At 46.6% G+C, this 21,116-nt stretch overlaps 1 protein-coding gene across 2 annotated transcripts; it reads right to left on the reverse strand.

Annotated features, from left to right (window-relative positions):
• Positions 1–10,899: 10,899 nt before the first annotated feature.
• On the reverse strand, positions 10,900–20,716 carry LOC127629653 (tripartite motif-containing protein 16-like protein). Of its 2 annotated transcripts, XM_052106798.1 has the most exons (7): positions 20,075–20,716; positions 13,871–13,966; positions 13,553–13,786; positions 13,223–13,376; positions 13,063–13,122; positions 11,452–11,652; positions 11,148–11,291 (listed from the first exon to the last, which is right to left on the reverse strand). In XM_052106798.1, the coding sequence occupies exons 1-7, from the start codon at positions 20,663–20,665 to the stop codon at positions 11,278–11,280; spliced, it is 1,350 nt and encodes a 449-aa protein (XP_051962758.1). In that variant the 5' UTR covers positions 20,666–20,716; the 3' UTR covers positions 11,148–11,277. The 2 variants fall into 2 exon arrangements, with proteins under 2 accessions (XP_051962757.1, XP_051962758.1); XM_052106797.1 differs by having other exon boundaries at positions 10,900–11,652.
• Between the last annotated feature and the right edge of the window lie 400 nt (positions 20,717–21,116).

Consider the following 21,116-nt stretch of genomic DNA (forward strand, 5'->3'; position numbering starts at 1 on the left):
ACTAGTGACGGGTGAAACGGAAAACACGGGGCAGACGACACGAAACACGGTGCAGACGACATGAAACACGGTGCAGGTGAGTGAGACTGTGACACCGCCCTGGAGGAGGGGGACCATTGGTACGTTGATGGGTCCTGTTCCAAGCCAAATGATTTCTGTTCCAAGCCACATGATTCCGTATACTGGTTTTGGTTATGCTGTAACAGAACTTCTGAATCGAATTATTGAAGTTTATTCACCCATATAAATCTGCACAAGCTACTGAGTTGTTTGCGTTGATCAGAGCATGCCATTTGGCTAAAGTTAAATCAATCAATATATACACAGACTCGAAGTATGCTGATGAGGTAGCAAAGTGGGCTGCAAGGGAAGTTATGGTAAGCCCAGATCTGAATCGAGCTGAAGATACTTTTTCCATGATACAATCAACACTGTGGTAAAAGACAATGACATTAAATTGTTATAGGTAAATCCATCTGAATCTGACAACATTGGGCCTCAAATTAAGTGAAATCAAACTTATTGCATAAATGGGGTACAAAATGCAGTAAAATGTGTGTCTTGTGTCTTAACAGAACAACAGACACAAGCCTACGAAGCAAGACTCATTACCACACTCGGAACTGCCATTCTAAACGGACAGAAGCTTTCCTGTGTGTGAGGTAAAATTATAAAATGGTGAAAATTTGGCAAAATAAATAATACAGAGATTCGGCTGACTGAGCTCAGAATGTCACCATCCTCTGTTGTTAATCTTTCTATTTAAAATACTAATGGGTAAGCCTTTCCCGACCCCTTGGGGTCAAAGCTTTCTCTCCACAGGTGACAAGGAGGTGATGATTGCAGAATATGTGGATTCCCTCATTAAAATATTAAATGACATAAATGATGATATCTCTCTCCCTCTGCCTGCAGAAAGCCCTACTCATTTGTTCTGAATCAGCAGGTTCTGGTGAAGTGTCTGAAACCAATGAAGTTAGGTGAACCAAAGTGGGCCCAACTACTGTACTGCCGGTGACCAGAACAGGGGTGCTAACTGACCTTCAACCACAGTGGATCCACGCAAGCCGCGTGAAGCTTGCTCCAGAGGAGGGCCTTACTGATTCAAGGTGAACGGTGAAAGCACTGGAGGAGCTGAACACGCAGCGCCAGTGCCCAACCGGGAATCTGTGAATTAGAAGGACCTGAGGAGGGACCCGGAACAGTCAACATGAAGACATTCCTTCTGACACTCTGCATATGGCAGGTGTTCGTGCTTGCCTATGCCCGTTCAGTATCAACACAACAGCAAGGAGTCACAAGTGTAATTCCAATTCCTAGAAATAATGTATGATGGTTTATGTTTTATGGTAATGTTACAGGAAGATGTTCCTGTTATGAAGGTACGGGTAAACACCCGGAAACGAAGGTACATAGAATGCGATGCCTCAAGTGACCCTGAAGTATATCTAGACAGTGTTGGACAGCCAAGAGGTATTAAATGTTTGGATTAACTCTTGGCTAAAGATGGAGGAATAATATGTAAAATGTTTGGTGACAAATGCTATACATACATCCTGGGTCACATTGATGATGATGATGGTGAATTCATGAAGGTATGAAAGGAAATGGATAAGTTGAATAAATAATTAGCTGATGATAACATCAGGGAATATGGGGACATTTTTCAATGTGTTTGGGTGGTTCGCACCCTGGATATCTTCCATTATATCGATTGCCATATGCATTCTACTTATGTTATTATTTGGCCCATGTTTGCTACTAATGCAAAAGATGAATGTAATGATAAACAGGCATAATATCGCCATGCTCCATTATGTGTGTACCTAATACTGAAGTTGGTTGAGAAGGCTACGTGATCCTTTCAGGATCAAAGTGGGCATTGTGGAATAATTAATGCTTCTCAACAAACTTCTCTGGTGATGTAATGTGGAATAATGAAGGCCTCTTTCAAACTTATTTGTTGGGTAGCTACAGCTGCTCCCTGTTCTGTGTTTTGTGGAATGTGTTTTTTCTCTCTCACGTTTCCCACGTACCTCGAATGTATGTCACCCCCATATAAGGTAAATAACTATTTCATTGGTGAGGGTCCAGTGGAATGTGGTTTTCTGGACCATATAACAGAAAGCTGAGACAATAAACTTTGAAGAAAGGATTTGATACCATTCGTGTCTGTCAGTTCTCTCTTCCCTCGGCTGAGCCGTATCGAGACGGGGATTGCAGATCAACAAATAAATTAAATACATTGGATGACAAAATTATCTAACAGTATTATTATATATAGTTGTTACGTCCACTGTTGTCTTTTGTTTTTGTGCTTTTATGTTGAAGTTTAGTTTAGTTCCTGTTTCCTGTTTGGTTTTTGTAGTCCTTTGTAGTTTCTTTCCATCCCAGAGCCAGCGCCTGTAGCCTCGACCGTCCCAGAGCCAGCGCTTCTCGAGCCACAAAAGCCTCCCAGGGCTCCGCCTCCCGAGCCTCCCAGGGCTCCACCTCTCGAGTCTCCCAGGGCTCCGCCTCCCGAGCCTTCCAGGGCTCTGCCTCCAGAGCCTCCCAGGGCTCCGCCTCTCGAGCCTCCCAGGACTCTGTCTCTCAAGCCTCCCAGGGTTCCGCCTCTCGAGCCACCCGAGCCTCCCAGGGCTCCGCCTCCCGAGCCTCCCAGGGCCCCGCCTCTTGAGCCTCCCAGGACTCCTTCTCTCGAGCCTCCCAGGGCTCCACCTTTCGAGCCTCCCAGGGCTCCGCCTCTCGAGCCTTCCAGGGCTCCGCCTCTCGAGCCTCCCAGGGCTCCGTCTCTCGAGCCTCCCAGGGCTCCGTCTCTCGAGCATTCCAGGGCTCCGCCTCTCGAACCACCCGAGTCTCCCAGGGCTCCGCCTCCCGAGCCTCCTGCGGCTCCGCCTCTCGAGCCTCCCGGGGCTCCGTCTCCCGAGCCTTCCAGGGCTCCGCCTCTCGAGCCTCCCAGGGCTCTGCCTCTCGAGCCTCCCAGGGCTCCGTCTCTCGAGCATTCCAGGGCTCCGCCTCTCGAACCACACGAGTCTCCCAGGGCTCCGCCTCCTGAGCCTCCTGCGGCTCCGCCTCTCGAGCCTCCCGGGGCTCCGTCTCCCGAGCCTTCCAGGGCTCCGCCTCTCGAGCCTCCCAGGGCTCCGTCTCTCGAGCCTCCCAGGGCTCCGCCTCTCAAGGCACCCGTGCCTTCCAGGGCTCCGCCTCCCGAGCCTCCCAGGGCTCCGCCTCTCGAGCCTCCCAGGGCTCCGCCTCTTGAGCCTCCCAGGACTCCGTCTCCCGAGCCTTCCAGGGCTCCGCCTCTCGAGCCTCCCGAGCCTCCCAGGGCTCCGCCTCTCAAGCCACCCGTGCCTTCCAGGGCTCCGCCTCCCGAGCCTCCCAGGGCTCCGCCTCTCGAGCCTCCCAGGGCTCTGCCTCTCAAGCCTCCCAGGACTCCATCTCTCGAGTTCCATGGTTCTGCCTCCTGAGCCTCCCGAGACTTCCTCGGCTCCTCCTCCTGAGCCTCCCTCAGCTCCACCTCCTGAGCCTCCCACGGCTCTGCCCCCTGAACCTCCAGAGCTTTCCATGGTTCTGCCTCCCTCGGCTCCGCCTCCTGAGCCTCCCGAGCCTTCCTCGGCTCCGCCTCCAGAGCCTTCCTCGGCTCCGCCTCCCGAGCCTCCCACAGCTCCGACTCCTGAGCCTCCCGAGCCTCCCTCAGCTCCGTCTCCTGAGCCTCCCTCGGCTCCGCCTCCAGAGCCTCCCTCAGCTCCACCTCCTGAGTCTCCAGAGCCTCCTTCAGCTCCGCCTCCTGAGCCTCCAGAGCCTTCCTCAGCTCCGTCTCCAGAGCCTCCCTCAGCTCTGCCTCCTGAGCCTCCCATGGCTCTGCCACCTGGGTCTTCCATGGCTCCGCCCTCCATGGCTCCGCTACCAGGGACTTCCATGGCTCCGCCTGCCTCGGCTCCGCCCTCGCAGTTCCCCATGGCTGTCCTGTTGCCGCCTCCCGGGCCTCTTGAACCTGTCATTGCCCTGTGGCCAGCTCCCAGGCCACCTGACCCAGTCCCCATCTTGGGCTCCCCGTGGACTGCCCGTCTGCTCCCTGTGCCCCCTTGGACTTCCTGTTTGCCCCGTGTGCCCCCTTGGACTGCCTTCTTGCCCTCTGTGCCCCCTTGGACTTTCTGTCTGCCTCCTGTGGCCCCTTGGACTTCCTGTTTGCCTTCTGTGCCCCTGTTGACTTCCTGTTTGCCCTGTGTGCCCCCTTGGACTGCCTTCTTGCCCTCTGTGCCCCCTTGGACTTTCTGTCTGCCCCCTGTGGCCCCTTGGACTGCCTTCTTGCCCCTTGTGCCCCCTTGGACTGTCTGTTTGCCCCTGGTGCCCTCATTTTGTTTTTTGTGTTTTTTTGTCATTTATTTTTGTTTATTTAGGATCGTCTGGAATCCGATCCTTTGAGGGAGGATTCTGTTATGTCCACTGTTGTCTTTTGTTTTAGTTTTTTTCCTTTCTGTATTTAAACCCTGGTTGTTTGTTCAGTCTCTGTCGGTCGTTGTTTGTAATGTCTGATGTAGATGCTTTGCCCTGTTCTCCCTGTTCATGTTCCCTTGATGTTCTCATGTTTTGGTTTCATTTTTCCCCTCGTGGTTGTTTCCTTTGTTCCTGTCTTGTTTATTTTCATTTTGTACAATAAAGAACCTGCATGTAGATCCCTACTCCTCATCTGCCTCACCTACGAACGTAACAATAGTATAATTGTCCCTTTTTTAACTGGATATTATAATATATATAAATACATATATAAAAAATCAGTGTAATATCTGTGAAATATAAAATTGTAAAATGCACACTTGAAGTGATTTTTCAATAAAATATTGAATATTATATGTGCATTTTATTTGTAAATTTATTTTAAATTCCTTGTTAATACTGTGAATCTTATTAACACTTAAAAGACATATTGAATACTGTCATTACTGAGTTCCTCAATAAATCTGCAATTTCATTCAATATATGCTAATTGAAATGTTATATTTTTGTAGTTATGAAATATAATGAAAAATTTTCATTTATGCATTTTGCAGATATTTTGTTCCAAAGTGACTTACAGTGCTGTATCCAGTGGAGCTACAAGATAAGTGCACCAGGATGATGTGGTATCTGTCTATTCAACACACTCTCACAGTGAAATCGATTTTTCGTCGACTTTTCTACATTTGTCTAATTTGTTTATAATTTATTTAGATCTATCAACATGATTGGCTAGAGAGAGTCTCGTGACTCATCAAATCAAATCACACGTAAAAACTTGAACGGCAGCTGCAGATCTGACATCAGCTGTGGAGGAATCCTCAAGCACAGTTCAACACCTGAACATCACAGCAGCACCTGGACGGGATTTTCACAGTGAAAAAGGCCAATTTCTCGATTGTGTCATGTGAGTTTAACTTGCTCAAGCCAGATATCAGCATTAATCCTGCCTCTAATTTGAAGAAACATATTGAGGTCAATGTCATATTTCTGTTTACTAGATTCTGTGTGTCTATAATGAAGCCTGTAATTGAACTCTCACTGAGATTATTGGGCTGCTGTGAGAGATTAATGCAATGTTATCAATAGAGCTGAATAATAATAAAACAATGATATTTTTTAATAATATTGTTTGTTTTTAATAATATTGTTTGTTTTTAATAAATGACCAGGAAAGTAAAGATGATAAAATCATTTATAATTATGATTAGTTTTTATAAAGATAGAAAAGTATGAACATTTGCAGATCAATACTTCAGCAGAATATTCCAGCAGTCACAAACTTCAGAACATTGTGCATCATGCATTAGAACGAGAACACAAATATTTCTGGGCTTAAAAGATACAAGAACTAAATCAATGTTCAACATTGTATCTTAAAGGAAATAGTGGGACAAGCTTCTGAAATCTTCAAGGTAAATCATATTTGAATTATTATTATTATTATTATTATTATTATTATTATTATTATTATTATTATTATGTGCTTTGATTCTTTGGTTCTGGCTAACTGGACCAATTTTTGAAATGTTTGACAGTCATTAAATTATATGATATTTATTTTGCTTAATATGAAAGATTTTATTCATACATATATTTTATATTTCTTTAATCATTCATTTATTCCTATGGAAGACAGGTCCAGCCACATAATAAAAAAATAAAAGAGGAACTTCTGACCTTTTAGGGGGTAGATTTATTTTGAAAATAAAACCTAAATGCCCCTAAATGGAATTATGGGAATTGTGTTGTGACTAAATAAAATCAAAAATAAATCAAAACTGTGAGATATTTGATCATCTTCACAGTAGTCACACTTTGTCTAGAATTACAGACATGAACATTTTCTCCAGCAGTTTCTTGAGGAATCACTCTGAGATGCTTTTAAACAGTATTGAAGGAGGTCCATCTGTGTTGGGCACTTATTGACTGCTTTTATTATTCTGTCCAAGTCATCCATTTCAAAACCTTTTTTTAAGTTTTAGTTTTAAAATGAAATTAATATGATGGCACAATTATATTTTTGTCTACACACTCATTTTAAACATTTAATCACACGCCTTCAGATCAACAGATTTGACCAGTATTGTGTGTGACACAATCTTCCTCTTACACAAATACTAACAAGACTGGCCTGTTACACATATTTAATATTATTGTCTATTACACAAACATAATTACAATGTGTAAGTACATGCTGTTCCTTTAACTGCTCCAAGATTCAGCACCCAAGGACGACTTACTGGAAAACATCCAGGGAAACCAGGACAGCATATTACAGCCTCTGATAACACCAGAGCAACAGCCCCTCTCACCAGACACGTTATCCCTCTCTCCAGCATCTCCACATCTGTGCTTCTCAGAGAAAATGGAAGAACTGGTGTATGCTGGATCCAAACTATCCCACTCTTTTGCTGCAAGCCCCCAGATATCAAGCAAATAACCTCAGGACCCTCAACCACCTGCGGGCCCAGCTCGCCCTCCCCCTCCTCCTGTGAGAGCTCTTCGACCTCTGCCACAACGCCAGGGCTCACACCCTCCTCCATCTGCTCGAGGTGAACCAAAAACAACTGATACCAGCTCTCAGTGATATGTGTTGGGTCCCCGCTATGATAACACTAACTTTCTCAAATGTTTACAAAACAAGCGGGAACCCAGTGTGCCTGTATCTTTCTCTATTGCTGTTCGATTACATCATAGAAAGTCTAAGGCCTTCAAAAGCCGTTCAGCAAACCCATCTAATCTGGTGCCTATTACACGCCAAACTAAGATTGCTGTGGGGACAAAAACTGTTAAGTTAGCACTTTTAAACATCCGCTCACTTAAAAATAAATCACTTCTAGTCAACGACTTAATAAGCACATACAACCTGGATTTTATGTTTCTAAATGAAACTTGGCTAGAAGACAGCTGTAGTGCAACAGTCCTTAATGAAACATCCCTCCTAACTTTACTTATTTGAGTGTCTGCAGAGAAGGTAGACGAGGTGGGGGTTTAGCTGCTCTTTTTAAAGATGTCTATCAATGTAAGCAAACATCATTTGGGAATTACCCGTCTTTCGAATATCTGGGTAGTGTGTTAAAAGGTGCTCCACGCATTTTACTTAGCATTATTTACAGGCCTCCAAAATACTCTCCAGCCTTCGCTGAGGACTTTACAGAACTGTTATCAACAATTACCTCAGAGTTTGACTGTTTTGCCATTGCTGGAGACTTTAACATTCACATAGATAATGCAGAAAACAATATGACAAAAGAAATCAAAACTGTTTTAAAAACTTTTGATCTGACTCAGCATGTACATGGACCCACACACAATCATGGACACACTCTAGATTTACTTATCAGTAAGGGTCTAAACATTTCATCGATTGTTATTAAGGATGTAGCACTATCTGATCATTTCTGTGTTTTCTTTGATATATTGATCTCTCCTGCCATTGAAGCTAGATCTGTGTCTGTCAAGAAGAGATGCTTAAATGAGAACACCAGTGTACTATTTATGAAGGCTATATCTTTAACACCAAGTATATCTGCTGACTCTGTTGATTTTCTCCTTGATTCTTTTAACTCAAAAGTTAAAAGTGTAATTGATGATATTGCTCCTGTGAAAGTCAGGAAGAAAGACAGCATCCATGCTTTTAATATGGAACTAGGCAAAGCTAGACAGACTTTCTTCTCGAATATTATAAACAGCAACTTAAACAACACACGCACTCTTTTTGCGACTGTAGAGAGACTGACAAACCCCCCAAGCCAGATTCCCAGTGAATTGCTCTCAGACAGCAAGTGCAGTGAGTATGCTTCTTTCTTCTCTGAAAAAATCAATAATATCAGAAAGGAGATCAGCACATCCTTGAGTTGTGCTGGGGTCAAACAAATCAAACCACAACCTGAGAAAGTAGTTACTATGTCTGATTTCAAAGAAATTGATGGCAAAATTTTGGAAGAAACCGTACAGCACCTAAAAACATCAACCTGCGCCCTTGATGCACTTCCCACATCTTTTTTCAAAAGTGTGTTCAACTGTTTAGAAGCAGATCTCCTAGAAGTGATAAACTCCTCACTTCTCTCTGGGAGTTTTCCAAACTCCCTGAAAACTGCAGTTGTCAAGCCCCTCTTGAAAAAGAGCAATCTGGATAAGACCATATTAAGCAACTATAGACCGATTTCAAATCTTCCTTTCATAGGCAAGATCATTGAAAAAGTTGTCTTCAATCAGCTGAACAAATTCTTGAACTTGAATGGATACTTTGACAATTTTCAATCTGGTTTCCGATCGCATCACAGCACAGAGACAGCGCTCATAAAGATAATAAACGATATTCGCTTCAATACTGATACAGGCAAATTATCAGTACTGGTACTACTCGACCTCAGTGCTGCATTTGACATTGTCGATCACAACATACTTCTTGACAGGCTGGAAAACTGGGTGGGGCTTTCTGGGATGGTCCTAAAATGGTTCAAGTCATACTTAGAAGGGAGAGGTTATTATTTGAGTATAGGAGATCATAAGTCTGAGTGGACGTCCATGACATGCGGAGTCCCTCAAGGCTCAATTCTTGCGCCACTCCTGTTCAACCTGTATATGCTCCCAATGAGCCAAATAATGAGAAAGAACCAAACTGCTTACCACAGCTATGCAGACGACACACAGATCTACTTAGCCCTATCACCTAACAATTACAGCCCCATTGACTCCCTGTGCCAATGCATTGATGAAGTTAACAGTTGGATGTGCCAAAACTTTCTTCAGTTAAACAAAGACAAAACTGAAGTCATTGCGTTTGGAAACAAAGATGAAGTTCTCAAGGTGAATGCATACCTTGACGCTAGGGGTCAAACAACAAAAAATCAAGTCAGGAATCTTGGTGTGTCTCTAGAGTCAGATCTTAGTTTCAGTAGTCATGTCAAAGCAATAACTAAATCAGCATATTATCATCTGAAAAATATTGCAAGAATTAGATGCTTTGTTTCCAGTCAAGACCTAGAGAAACTTGTGCATGCTTTCATCACCAGCAGGGTGGATTATTGTAATGGACTCCTCACTGGCCTTCCCAAAAAGACCATAAGACAGTTGCAGCTCATACAGAACGCTGCTGCCAGGATTCAGAGCAGAACCCGAACATATGAACATATCACACCAGTCCTCAGGTCTTTACACTGGCTCCCAGTTACATTTAGGATTGATTTTAAAGTATTATTACTGGTATATAAATCACTCAATGGGCTAGAACCTCAATATATTGCAGATATGCTCACTGAATATAAACCCAACAGATCACTCAGATCATTAGGATCACATCAGCTAGAAATACCAAGGGTTCACTCTAAGCAAGGAGAGTCTGCTTTTAGCTATTATGCCAGCCGCAGCTGGAACCAGCTTCCAGAAGAGATCAGATGTGCTCCTACAGTAGTCACATTCAAATCCAGACTCGAAACACATCTGTTTAGCTGTGCATTTACTGAATGAGCACTGTGCCACTGTGTGTCCGACTGTTTGTACTGTTATTTTATTTTATATTCTAAACTGTTTCAATTATTCTTATTTATTTTTTTATTCTTATTTTAATCTCTTCTATGTAAAGCACTTTCAATTACCATTGTGAATGAAATGTGCTATATAAATAAACTTGCCTTGCCTTGCCTAATTACATATTAAGAACATGTTTCATTATTAAGAATACTTTTATTGAAAATACATTATTTTATTTCTATTTACTGACTAATGTATAATATTCTTGACATGATTTCTATACTGATTAATTCCCCACATGGAAAATCTTTTATTTTCAGTCCCTTATTTAAAGTTTGATTTATGATCTGGCATCACTGTGACTGTTATTGTTACGATCCCGTGTTATCTGCCCCGTGTTTTCTGTTTCACTCGTCACTGATCACGCTCCATGTCACGTTTTCCTTGTTGTCCGCCCCGTGTTTCACTGTCCTTGTCTAAAAACTACAATTCCCACAATTCCCGGCCTCCCTCACTGCCTGCACTCATCATTGTTCTCACCTGTGTCTCATTCAGTCTTCATTGTGTCTGTGTATTTAAACCCTGGTTCTTTGTTTAGTGACTGTTGATCGTTATATGTAGACGTAATGCCTGTTCCTGTATGTGTTTTGTCCCTGTGCGTGTTTTGTCCCTGTGCCTCATTCGTGTTCATGTTTACTCTTGTTTAGATTTCAGTTTCCCATTGTGGATGTTTGTTTTGTTCCAGTGTCTACCTGTCATTTGTATTCACTTATAGTGTCATTAAAACACTAGCCGCACCTGGATCCAGCCCTCTTGTCTTCCCTTCTTCAATTGTAACAGTTATATCACCCTTATTCACTGTGATTGTATGAATCAATAATACATGATTTTATTGATCACATATGTACAAAATAATAGTTTTGTTGGGAGCGTATCAAGGGTTGCCGAAGAGTTCTGAGTTCAGCAATGTGAATAATTACTTATATTTATTACATTATTCATGGTCGTCTATTCTACAGAAAATAAAAGTGGACAAAAAATAATTGATATTTCTCACTTCACGTACAAACGTTTGATTGAAATACATCACATCTGGTCAACGGTCACATAATGTGCAGTCGCAGACTTTTGTACAATCTTTGTATCACATTGTTCCATCACACAGTTTCACTGATGATCCCCTATAATAAATATAAAACCCAGGATATAGAGGTTGAGTGAATGTGGTGTGGAGTCTGTGGATGAGGGTCAGTGTGTCAGAGACGCTGTAGAAGGACAGAGTTCCTGCACTGTGATCCACATACACTCCTATTCTACAACAGCTGGAGGGGACAGAGAGAACAGTCTTTATTTTATTGTGAATGAATGAGTAACTGGAGTTATTGCAGAACAAACTCCAGGACTGATCATTATGTCCAAACACACACTCATAACCCCCTCCCTTCCTGCTGATGCTCTTATATGACACTGATATATACACACCATCACTCCCACTCCACTCGATCTCCCAGTAACAGCGTCCACACACACTCTCTCTACACAACACCTGAAGATAAAAATCAAATCTATCTGGATGATCAGGATACTGCTGGAGTGTGTCAGTGCGAGTAATCACTCTGTTCTCTTCAGACAGACGGAGACGTTTATTCACTGTGTTTAGATCCACTGTGAGCTGACGGAAATCTGATGAGATAAAAACAAAGAATTGAATGTACACAAGTGTGTTTCTGTGAGTTTGAGTATGTTTTCTTAACCAGATACCCCTTCAACACCCCGTCCTCTTAGGAAAGATGTGAAGGAATAAAATAATGAATGTCATTGAGATTGTTCTCTGTGAAGAATAAGACATATAGATCTGTGTTTCTCTGTGCATGAAAGAAAGGATCTTTAGGAGCACAATCATGAGAAGTTTTGATAGCACAGACCGTTTACAGTCTCTGTCAGACAGAGGAGACGATACAGAGACATCTGAGGTCATCTACTGTCATTATTACAGTCTTTATTAAAGCAAATCATCTAATACAAATGAGCCTATCATCAGAGGTCATAACCTTCTCAACTGTGTCCAACACATCATCATTTCAGTCAATATTGATACTTGTGATTTTTACATTCCTTCAAATTCTGACACCCAGGAAGTGACATCATCTGAATCCTTTCTACAGCATGATGGGAAGAGGAATTCATTCATTCATTCATCTCAACCATTCAAACTCTTTTCCAAAGAAATCTTTATCTGTAATGTTTTATATGAATGGGTTCATCAATAACTCTAAACTAACATTTGGTGCTTAACTATCCAAACTGAACTTCCATTATATGTGTAACCCTGTTCCTCCAGTGTGTCTGTAAATATTTCAACTGAAACATGGTCACACAAGTACAGAAAAATACAAATAGAAAATTACATTTGCTTAGTTTAATGTTCTGAGCTTGATCAATATTTGCTGAAAGTTCTGAAGCATTTGTAGTAAGTGTGTGTGTGTGTGTGTGTGTGTGTGAGTGTGTGTGTGTGTATGTGTGTGTGAGTGAGTTTGAGTTCTGAAGCATTTGTTATATTCATGGAGATCTTTTGTTTTCGTTTTTGTTGTGTCATCTGATTCAGATGAAGTCCCTGTCATGACTCGAGCTGCTGTCCTGCTCCATTTTCATTCCGGTTTATGTTATATAGTGTTTAATATACATGAAGTCAACCAATAAACTGATTCATTTTCTCCAAACATCACAAACAAACTGTGTTCTTAAACACAATCACAATAACTAAGAGAATGTGTGTGTGTGTGTGTGTGTGTGTGTGTGTGTGTGTGTGTGTGTGTGTGTGTGTGTGTGTGTGTGTGAGAATGTGAGTGTGTTTGTGTGTGTGTGTGAGAATGTGAGTGTGTTTGTGTGTGTGTGTGAGTGTCTCTGTGTGAGTGTGTCTGTGAGTGTGTCTTTTTGTGTGTGTGTGTGTGTGTGTGTGAGACAGAGTGTGTGTATGTGCGTGTGTGTTTTGAGTGTGTGTGTGTGTGTGTGTGTGTGTGTGTGTGTGTGAGAGTGTGTCTGTGTTTGTGTGTGTGTGTGTGTGTGTGTGTGTGTGTTGTCATAGTGACTTACATTGTAGAAATTCATTCCTGGTCTTGGGTTCATCAGTAGGAATAATTGTAATGTCTGTGACTATGAGAATAAACAGACATCATTTCTATAATTCATGCACATTTTCATTTATTTACATGATGTCAAATTCATCTCTTGAAAGTAAATGAATATCTGTTACCTCTGTCAGATATCTTTTCCATGTGTTCTCCACAGAAATCCTCCAGTTGTTGTTTGAGTTGAGAGACAGATTTGATCACCTCATCAAAAGTCAGAAGAGAACTGACAGTGATGTTGGGTAAGACTGGAGATCCTGCAGAGAAAGACTGAAAACTCTACAGAAAAACAACAGAAAAGCTTCATCAGCTCCACTACAGTTACATTTATACTGTCATGATTAAATGAAATCGATCTGAGAAACACTTTGACCGTATCTGTTCTGTATTTCAATGATTCTCTGATGTTCTCATGAGGCTTCAGTGTGATGAATAGTAAAGATGAGATGTGTTACCTGCAGGAAGTGGATGTGATCATGTGTATGTGAAAGCTGCTCCAGCTCAGTGTCTCTCCTCCTCAGATCAGCAATCTCCTGCTCCAGACGCTCCAAGAGTCCTTCAGCTCGACTCACTGCAGCCTTTTCCTGATCTCTGATCAGCTGTGTCACCTCAGAGCGTCTTCTCTCAATGGAGCGCATGAGTTCAGTAAAGATCCTCTCACTGTCCTCCACTGCTGTCTGTGCAGAGCGCTGTTACACACACATTACAATCAGCTCTTACTGACACCTCACACAACCTGTGACCCAACTGAGTCTCAAACTTCTCAAACTCACCTTGTGAGACTCCACAGCTCTTCTCAACTCCTCCATCTTTTTCTCGCTCTCCTGGATTCTCTGTTGGGATTTCTTCTGTCTCTCCTCCAAGTGACTCTGTTCATCAAACAAACATGCAGTTCAATCTTAGAACTATATGATACAAAATCATTATTGTTCTATTGTGATTTTCACAGAACATTTATTATGTACAAATCAATATGTATTTATGTAATGTTGTTTGTGTCTTCTTTTTATGTACTTATAGATACAAACAAAACAACTGCCAATCAGATTTATTCATTTAAAGTTATGTGGAGCAGGATTTAACACCTGCTGGTAGACAGGTGTGTACACACCGAGTTCCTGCTATACCTCTGCAGCATGCTGTTGGATTCTACGGCGCACAACAGCGGCTTTCTCCTGTTTGCACGGCTGTGCACTTCCTGCCCCTGAGCGCTTCGACAGCGCAGATAATAAAGATCTCTTACGAGTTCTTTTTTCATAAAAGAGTGATTTTATTTAAAAGAGTAATTTCCTCTAAAAGAGCAAAAACACAGCGGCGTTGAACGTCCTTTTAAGGACGCATCTTTTTCAAGATGCCTTTCCGCCCCTGTGTTGTTCCTGGATGCGGTAGAGTACTCTCCGCTTCCGACGGCCACAGGCGTTGTCTCGTGTGTCTGGGTAGCGATCACACCGAGGCTGCGTTTGTGGATGGTTCATGTTCTCATTGCGAGAACATGACCATGACAACGTTGCTGTCACTCCAGCCGCCCCCCGCGTCGCTCCTTCTTCCCACGGGATTGAGGACGATGCGGCTGGCGATGGAGACGATTCGGGGATGGCAGCGGGTGCAGCTCCGCCGGGCACGCCCCCTTGGACCACCCGCGCCCCGACACGCTCGTTGACTCCCGTCACCGCTCGAGGTGGAGGCGACTCGCCTCACAGCCAGTCTGCCTACCCTCTTGCGATGGAAGCAGACGAGTTCACTGTGACATCAGAGGGCGTGGGCTCTGATGCTGAGGACTCCTCTGGGCTGCCGCCTTCGGGCTTGCATGCCCAGGAAGAGGCCGACGCACATATGCTTTCCCGGGCAGCCAACAGCGTGGGCTTGGACTAGAACCCTCCATCTTCCCCACAGTCATCATGGCTGGACGACTGGTTCTTGGGTGTTGGGCGCCGCTCACAGCCTCGGCCCCCCCCCCGGTTCCTTTCTTCCCGGAGGTGCATGATAAGCTGACGTCTTCGTGGAGAGCACCCGTCTCCACTCGTCGCACCGCCACTTGCTCATCCACCCTCGACGGCGGAACGCGCCACGGATACACGGGGATTCCTCAGGTGGATAGGGCTGTTGCGCTCCACCTATGCCCCGGAAGCACTACCACCTGGCGGGGTCGCCCTGAACTCCCTTCCCGGTCCTGTAGAGCAACATCCTCGCTCACCGCGAAGGCCTACAGCGTTACCGGACGCGCCGCTTCCGCCCTGCATACCATGGCTCTCCTGCAGGTCCACCAAGCCAAGGCACTGCGAAACATGCACGGGGGGTGGCCCTGATCCCGACACGCTGCAGGAACTGCGCTCAGCGACCGACCTCGCCCTAAGAGCAACGAAGGTCACAGCGCAGGCGCTCGGGCAGGCGATGGCCACACTGGTGGTCCAGGAACGTCAGCAATGGCTGAACTTGGTTGAGATGCGTGAAGCTGACAAGACTCGCTTTCTCAACGCCCCTGTCTCCCAGTTCGGCCTCTTCGGTGACACCGTTGAGGACTTCGCCCAGCAGTTCTCCCTGGTGAAGAAGCAGACGGAGGCCATTTCTCACATCATGCCTCGCCGCAAGCCTGCCGCCACGGCCCAGGCCCCATCTGCTCGCCGAGGGCATCCTCCCGTGGCCAGAAGACCTTCTGCTCCGCCCCAACTCGGGCCCAGCTCTCAGCCCCGGCGTCGAGCAAACCGCGGGAAGTGTACGCCCCCTGTCTCACGGACCCCTTCGAGGACCCGGAAGACTCCCAAGTGCTCCTGAGACAGCGGACCCAGAGTGCAAGAAGTTAGCTCCAGAGGTGGTAAGACCGCTCCGTCCCCCGGTGGAGGGCCGGGAGGAGAATCCTTTGTTTTTTCATTTGCCGCACCCCTTAACAGGGGCTGCGGTACCCAAATTCTCAATAAAACAGCTATTTCCTTTACCTCTGGGTCACATGGCCCGCAAATGCCGTTCTCACGGCACTCTGCTTTCAGGCCTCAACAGTCCCGGCTCCCTGGATGCGGTGCTTCCGCCCTCAGCCCCTCGACTGTTCCCCGGCTGGCCGGTTCAGACGAGTCCAGAGGACGCCAGCGTCGGACCTCCTCCTCAGTCACGAACCCGCCGGGTGTGTGGAGCAAGGTAAGTGCATTGAGTTTGCTCTCAGCACCAGAGCCTCGGGATGCCACGTTGCCCCCGACGCCGCGTTACCTGTTCCGCACCGCTGCGAAGCCCCGCCGGGTACGTCCAAAAAACCCGTCCCCTTGGTGCCCCTTGCACGGAGCTTAGAGGCATGGCTTTTGCTGCCCAACCCGTCGCGATGGCTGCACCGGAGCATTCGACTCGGTTACACAATTCACTTTGCCAGGTCTCCGCCCCCCTTCGTCGGCGTTTGTTTCTCCGCAGTGCACGACAGACACGTTCAGTCCCTGCGTGGAGAAATCGCCTCCCTTTTAATCAAGGACGCGATAGAGCATGTCCCTCCAACCGAAACGAAGAAGGGTTTCTACAGCCCTTACTTCGTTGTACCCAAGAAAGGCGGCGGCTTACGACCGATCTTGGACTTGCGAGTTTTCAATCGGACCTTGTCCAAACTCCCGTTCAAAATGCTCACCCAGAAACAAATTCTATCTGGCGTCCGGCATCTACATTGGTTCGCAGCGATAGACCTGAAGGACGCGTACTTCCACATCTCGATTCTCCCTCGACATCGACCCTTTCTGTGGTTCGCGTTCGCCGGCCAGGCATATCAGTAAAAAGTCCTCCCCTTCGGCCTGTCTCTGTCCCCTCGCGTCTTCACGAAGGTCGCAGAGGCGGCTCTTTCCCCGCTCCGAGGAGCTGGCATACGCATACTCAATTACCTCGACGATTGGCTCATTCTGGCCTCCTCGCGGGAATTACTATGCGCACACAGAGACCAGGTGCTCAAGCACCTCCGCCGTTTGGGGTTTCAGGTCAACTGGGAGAAGAGCAAGCTCACCCTGGTCCAGAGCATCTCTTTTCTCGGTTTGGAGTTAGACTCAGTCTCAATGACAGCACGTCTCTCCAACGAGCATGCTCAGTCAGTGCTGAAATGCCTCGCTTCCTTCAAGCCAGGCGCCATGGTCCCTTTAAAACATTTCCAACAGCTCCTGGGGCATATGGCATCCTCCGCGGCGGCCGCGCCGCTGGGGTTGATGCATATGAGACCACTTCAGCACTGGCTCCAGACTCGAGTCCCGAGACGAGCATGGCGCCGCAGCACGAACAACGTGAATGTTACCACTGCCTGCCGCCAAGCCTTCAAACCCTGGACAGACCTCTGCTTTCTAAGGGCAGGAGTACCCTTGCAGCAGATGTCCCGACGTGTTCTGGTTACGACCGATGCCTCCAAACTGGGTTGGGGCACCGTGTGCAATGGGCACGCAGCCGCAGGCCGGTGGAACCGAGGCCCGCTGCGCTGGCACATCAACTGCCTAGAGCTGCTGACTGTTTTTCTTGCCCTGAAGAGGTTTCTTCCGTTAATTCGCGGCAAGCATGTCCTAGTCAAGACAGACAGCACCACGGTGGTAGCCTACATAAACCGCCAAGGCGGAGTACGCTCCCTCCACATGTCACAGCTCGCCCGTCGTCTCCTCCTTTGGAGCCAGCAGCGACTCAAGTCACTGAGCGCCACTCACATCCCCGGCAACCTCAATGTGATAGCGGACGCGCTGTCAAGACAAAGCTTGCCCGGCGGAGAGTGGAGGCTCCACCCCCAGTCGGTTCAGCTGATTTGGGACAGGTTCGGCAAGGCCCAGGTAGACCTGTTTGCCTCCCAGGAAACCTCCCACTGCCCGCTCTGGTATGCCCCCACAGAGGCTCCCCTTGGGACAGATGCTCTGGCGCACAGCTGGCCCGTGGGGCTGCACAAGTACGCTTTTCCCCCAGTGAGCCTTCTTGCACAGGTGCTATGCAAGGTCAGGGAGGACGAGGAGCAAGTCACTCTGGTGGCCCCCTACTGGCCCAACCGGATGTGGTTCTCGGATCTCACGCTCCTCATGACAGCCCCTCCCTGGCGAATTCCCCTGAGGAAGGACCTTCTTTCTCAGGGACGGGGCACGCTCTGGCATCCGCACCCAGACCTCTGGAACCTCCACGTCTGGCCCCTGGACGGGATGCGGAAGATCTAGCCGGCCTACCACCGGCCGTCATATACACTATCAACCAAGCCAGAGCCCCTTCGACCATGCATCTTTACGCCCTAAAGTGGCGTCTGTTCGCAGACTGGTGTTCTTCCCGAGCCGAAGACCCACAGAAGTGCGCGGTTAGGTCAGTGCTCGTGTTTCTGCAGGAGAGGCTGGAGAGGAGGCTGTCCCCTCCACCCTCAAGGTGTATGTCGCCGCTATCGCGGCCCACCACGACACGGTAGACGGCAAGTCTCTTGGTAAGCACGACTTAATTGTCAGGTTCCTAAAAGGTGCCCGGATGTTGACTCCCTCCCGGCCTAACCTGTTCCCCTCCTGGGATCTCTCGGTTGTCCTCACGGGACTCAAGAGACCCCCTTTCGAGCCGCTAGACTCAGTTGGACTCAGGGCCCTCTCTCTCAAGACCGCCCTGCTGATCGCGCTCGTCTCCATCAAGAGGGTCGGGGACCTGCAAGCGTTCTCTGTTAGCGACTCTTGCCTGGAGTTCGTCTGGAAGACACTTTCGTGATCTTAAGACCGCGACCGGGCTATGTGCCCAAGGTTCCTACCACACCCTTCAGGGATCAGGTAGTGAACCTGCTAGCGCTGCCCCGGGAGGAGGCAGACCCAGCCCTTTCACTGCTGTGTCCAGTACGTGCTTTACGTATATATCTGGACCGCACACAGAGCACTAGACGCTCTGAGCAGCTCTTGGTCTGCTTTGGGGGACAGCAGAAAGGGAATGCTGTCTCCAAGCAGAGACTCGTCCACTGGGTTGTCGACGCCATTTCCCTGGCTTATCACACCCAGGCCGTGCCCCCCCCCTTGCGGGTCCGAGCTCACTCCACCAGGAGTGTTGCGTCCTTGTGGGCACTGGCTAGGGGCACCGCCCTAGCAGACATCTGTAGAGCAGCGGGCTGGGCAACACCTAACACTTTTGCGAGATTCTATAATCTCCGAGTTGAGTCAGTATCATCCCGTGTTTTCTCAGGTCCGAGCCCGTGAGAACTTCGGTAGCACGCTGACGATCTGACCGGTGAACAACTTGCACCTAGCTCTTTCCCCTAACCAAGGGAAAACAGTGCGTCGTCGTTCCCAGGAGATCCCATCTTTGGTACACTGGTTGACTCCTCCCTAGCCCTCGTGGGTCGCAGTTCTGCGGAGGAACTCGCCGACCCAAACCACTGCGGGTACCGCAAGCTACCCTGTACTGGTATAGGTGCTCCACAGGTAAGGCCTCCTGTTCAGACTCCCCCTGTGTGTAATACCACGGTATTGTCCCCTCACGAGTTGACTCCGTGTTTCCCTTAGGCAGTTACAGCTACCTCGGTCACCGTGCTGTATGCTTCCCCCCTCTACGAGGCTGGATCTACCACCGCACCAACTTTTCGACATAGGTCCTAAGTTAGGCCATCTGATGTATTTGCCACTAAAGTTTGCCTCCCCTCCCGGGTAGGTGTGGCCTCCGCAGGGTCTTCTCCGCCCTGAATAAGGGCTAAGATTACATACGTAACCTAGACGATTTATATTGACATCCTTAAAAAAACAGCTGATGATTTTTTTTTTCCAAGAATCATTTCAATGGAAATTTTATGGAATTCTTTTTTTTTGGTGACAGATTGTTTTTGAAGATCTTTTATAAATGTGAAATGGACTTCTATCTGTTGGAACTGAACACACATGAGCAAAGATGGCAGCCTTCAGATCACTGATATTTTAGCTGAGCACTGTCATAGACATGAATTCGGATGCTAACATATGACTTTCTCCACTTATTTTAAAAGCTCCTTGTTAAGAACTCTTACAGAGACTGAAGCCTGTTTATAATGTCATTTCAGTTCATACCTGTTTCTTAGTCCTCTCGGCAGCAGCTGATACAGTGTCGTGGTTTTTGTGATCATCCATCGGGCACAGCACACAGATACACTTCTGATCAGTGCGACAAAACACCTCCAGAAGCTTATTGTGTTGACCGCAGATCATCTCCTGGAGTCGTCCGGTAGCATCCATCAGACTGTGTCTCTTATTTCGAAAGAGATTCTCATGTTGTTCAAGATGATCTTGACAGTAAGAGTTCAGACACTCCAGACAGGACTTGACAGCTTTGTGTTTTCTTCCAGTACAGACGTCACACTCCACATCTCCAGCTCCAGCGTAACAGTGAGGAGAAACAGCAGTTTGGAGTTTCGTCTTCTTCAGTTTCTCCACCATTTCAGCAAACACCACATTCTTCCCTAAAGCAGGTCTTGTGGTGAAGGTTTGTCTGCACTGAGGGCAGCTGTAGACTCCCTTCAGATCATCCTGATTCCAGCAGTCTGTAATACAGTTCATACAGTAACTGTGTCCACAGTTAATGGTCACTGGATCCTTCAGGAGATCCAGACAGATAGAACAGCAGAACTGCTCATGAGCCCATGAAATACTGGCTTCTGCCATTTTACTGCATGTACTCTGAGACAGAGAGACACGTACAACAGCTCGACAACACTTTAGTTTCAGTTTCCTGAAATGAACAGTTGACACAGTTTCCTGGTTCTGTGTTTGAGAGGCGTGTGCAAAACAAGTTTGTGTTTTACAGATAATGTTCACTAGATGTCAGACTCACACTGGATCTCACTTCCATGTTTCTGTCTCTGTTTGCAATCAGTTCAGAAGTCAATCTGTAGTTTTTGTCAACTAAATCAACAGATGTACTTCATCTTTAAGAGCATGTTAGTTGATTGACAGTCAAGCTCACGAGTTCTGATGCTGTTCCAGTTTAAATGTGGCTGGACCAGTTAGTGATGTGCACGAGTACTTGAGTAATTGTTCTGCACCAGTGGGTCAAATATTAAAATCATTATTAGAATATCTCAAATTGATTTTCCTTTGTGCATTTGAAACACAG

This window comes from Xyrauchen texanus, chromosome 36 (genome assembly GCF_025860055.1).
Source record: "Xyrauchen texanus isolate HMW12.3.18 chromosome 36, RBS_HiC_50CHRs, whole genome shotgun sequence".
Taxonomy (NCBI): domain Eukaryota; kingdom Metazoa; phylum Chordata; class Actinopteri; order Cypriniformes; family Catostomidae; genus Xyrauchen; species Xyrauchen texanus.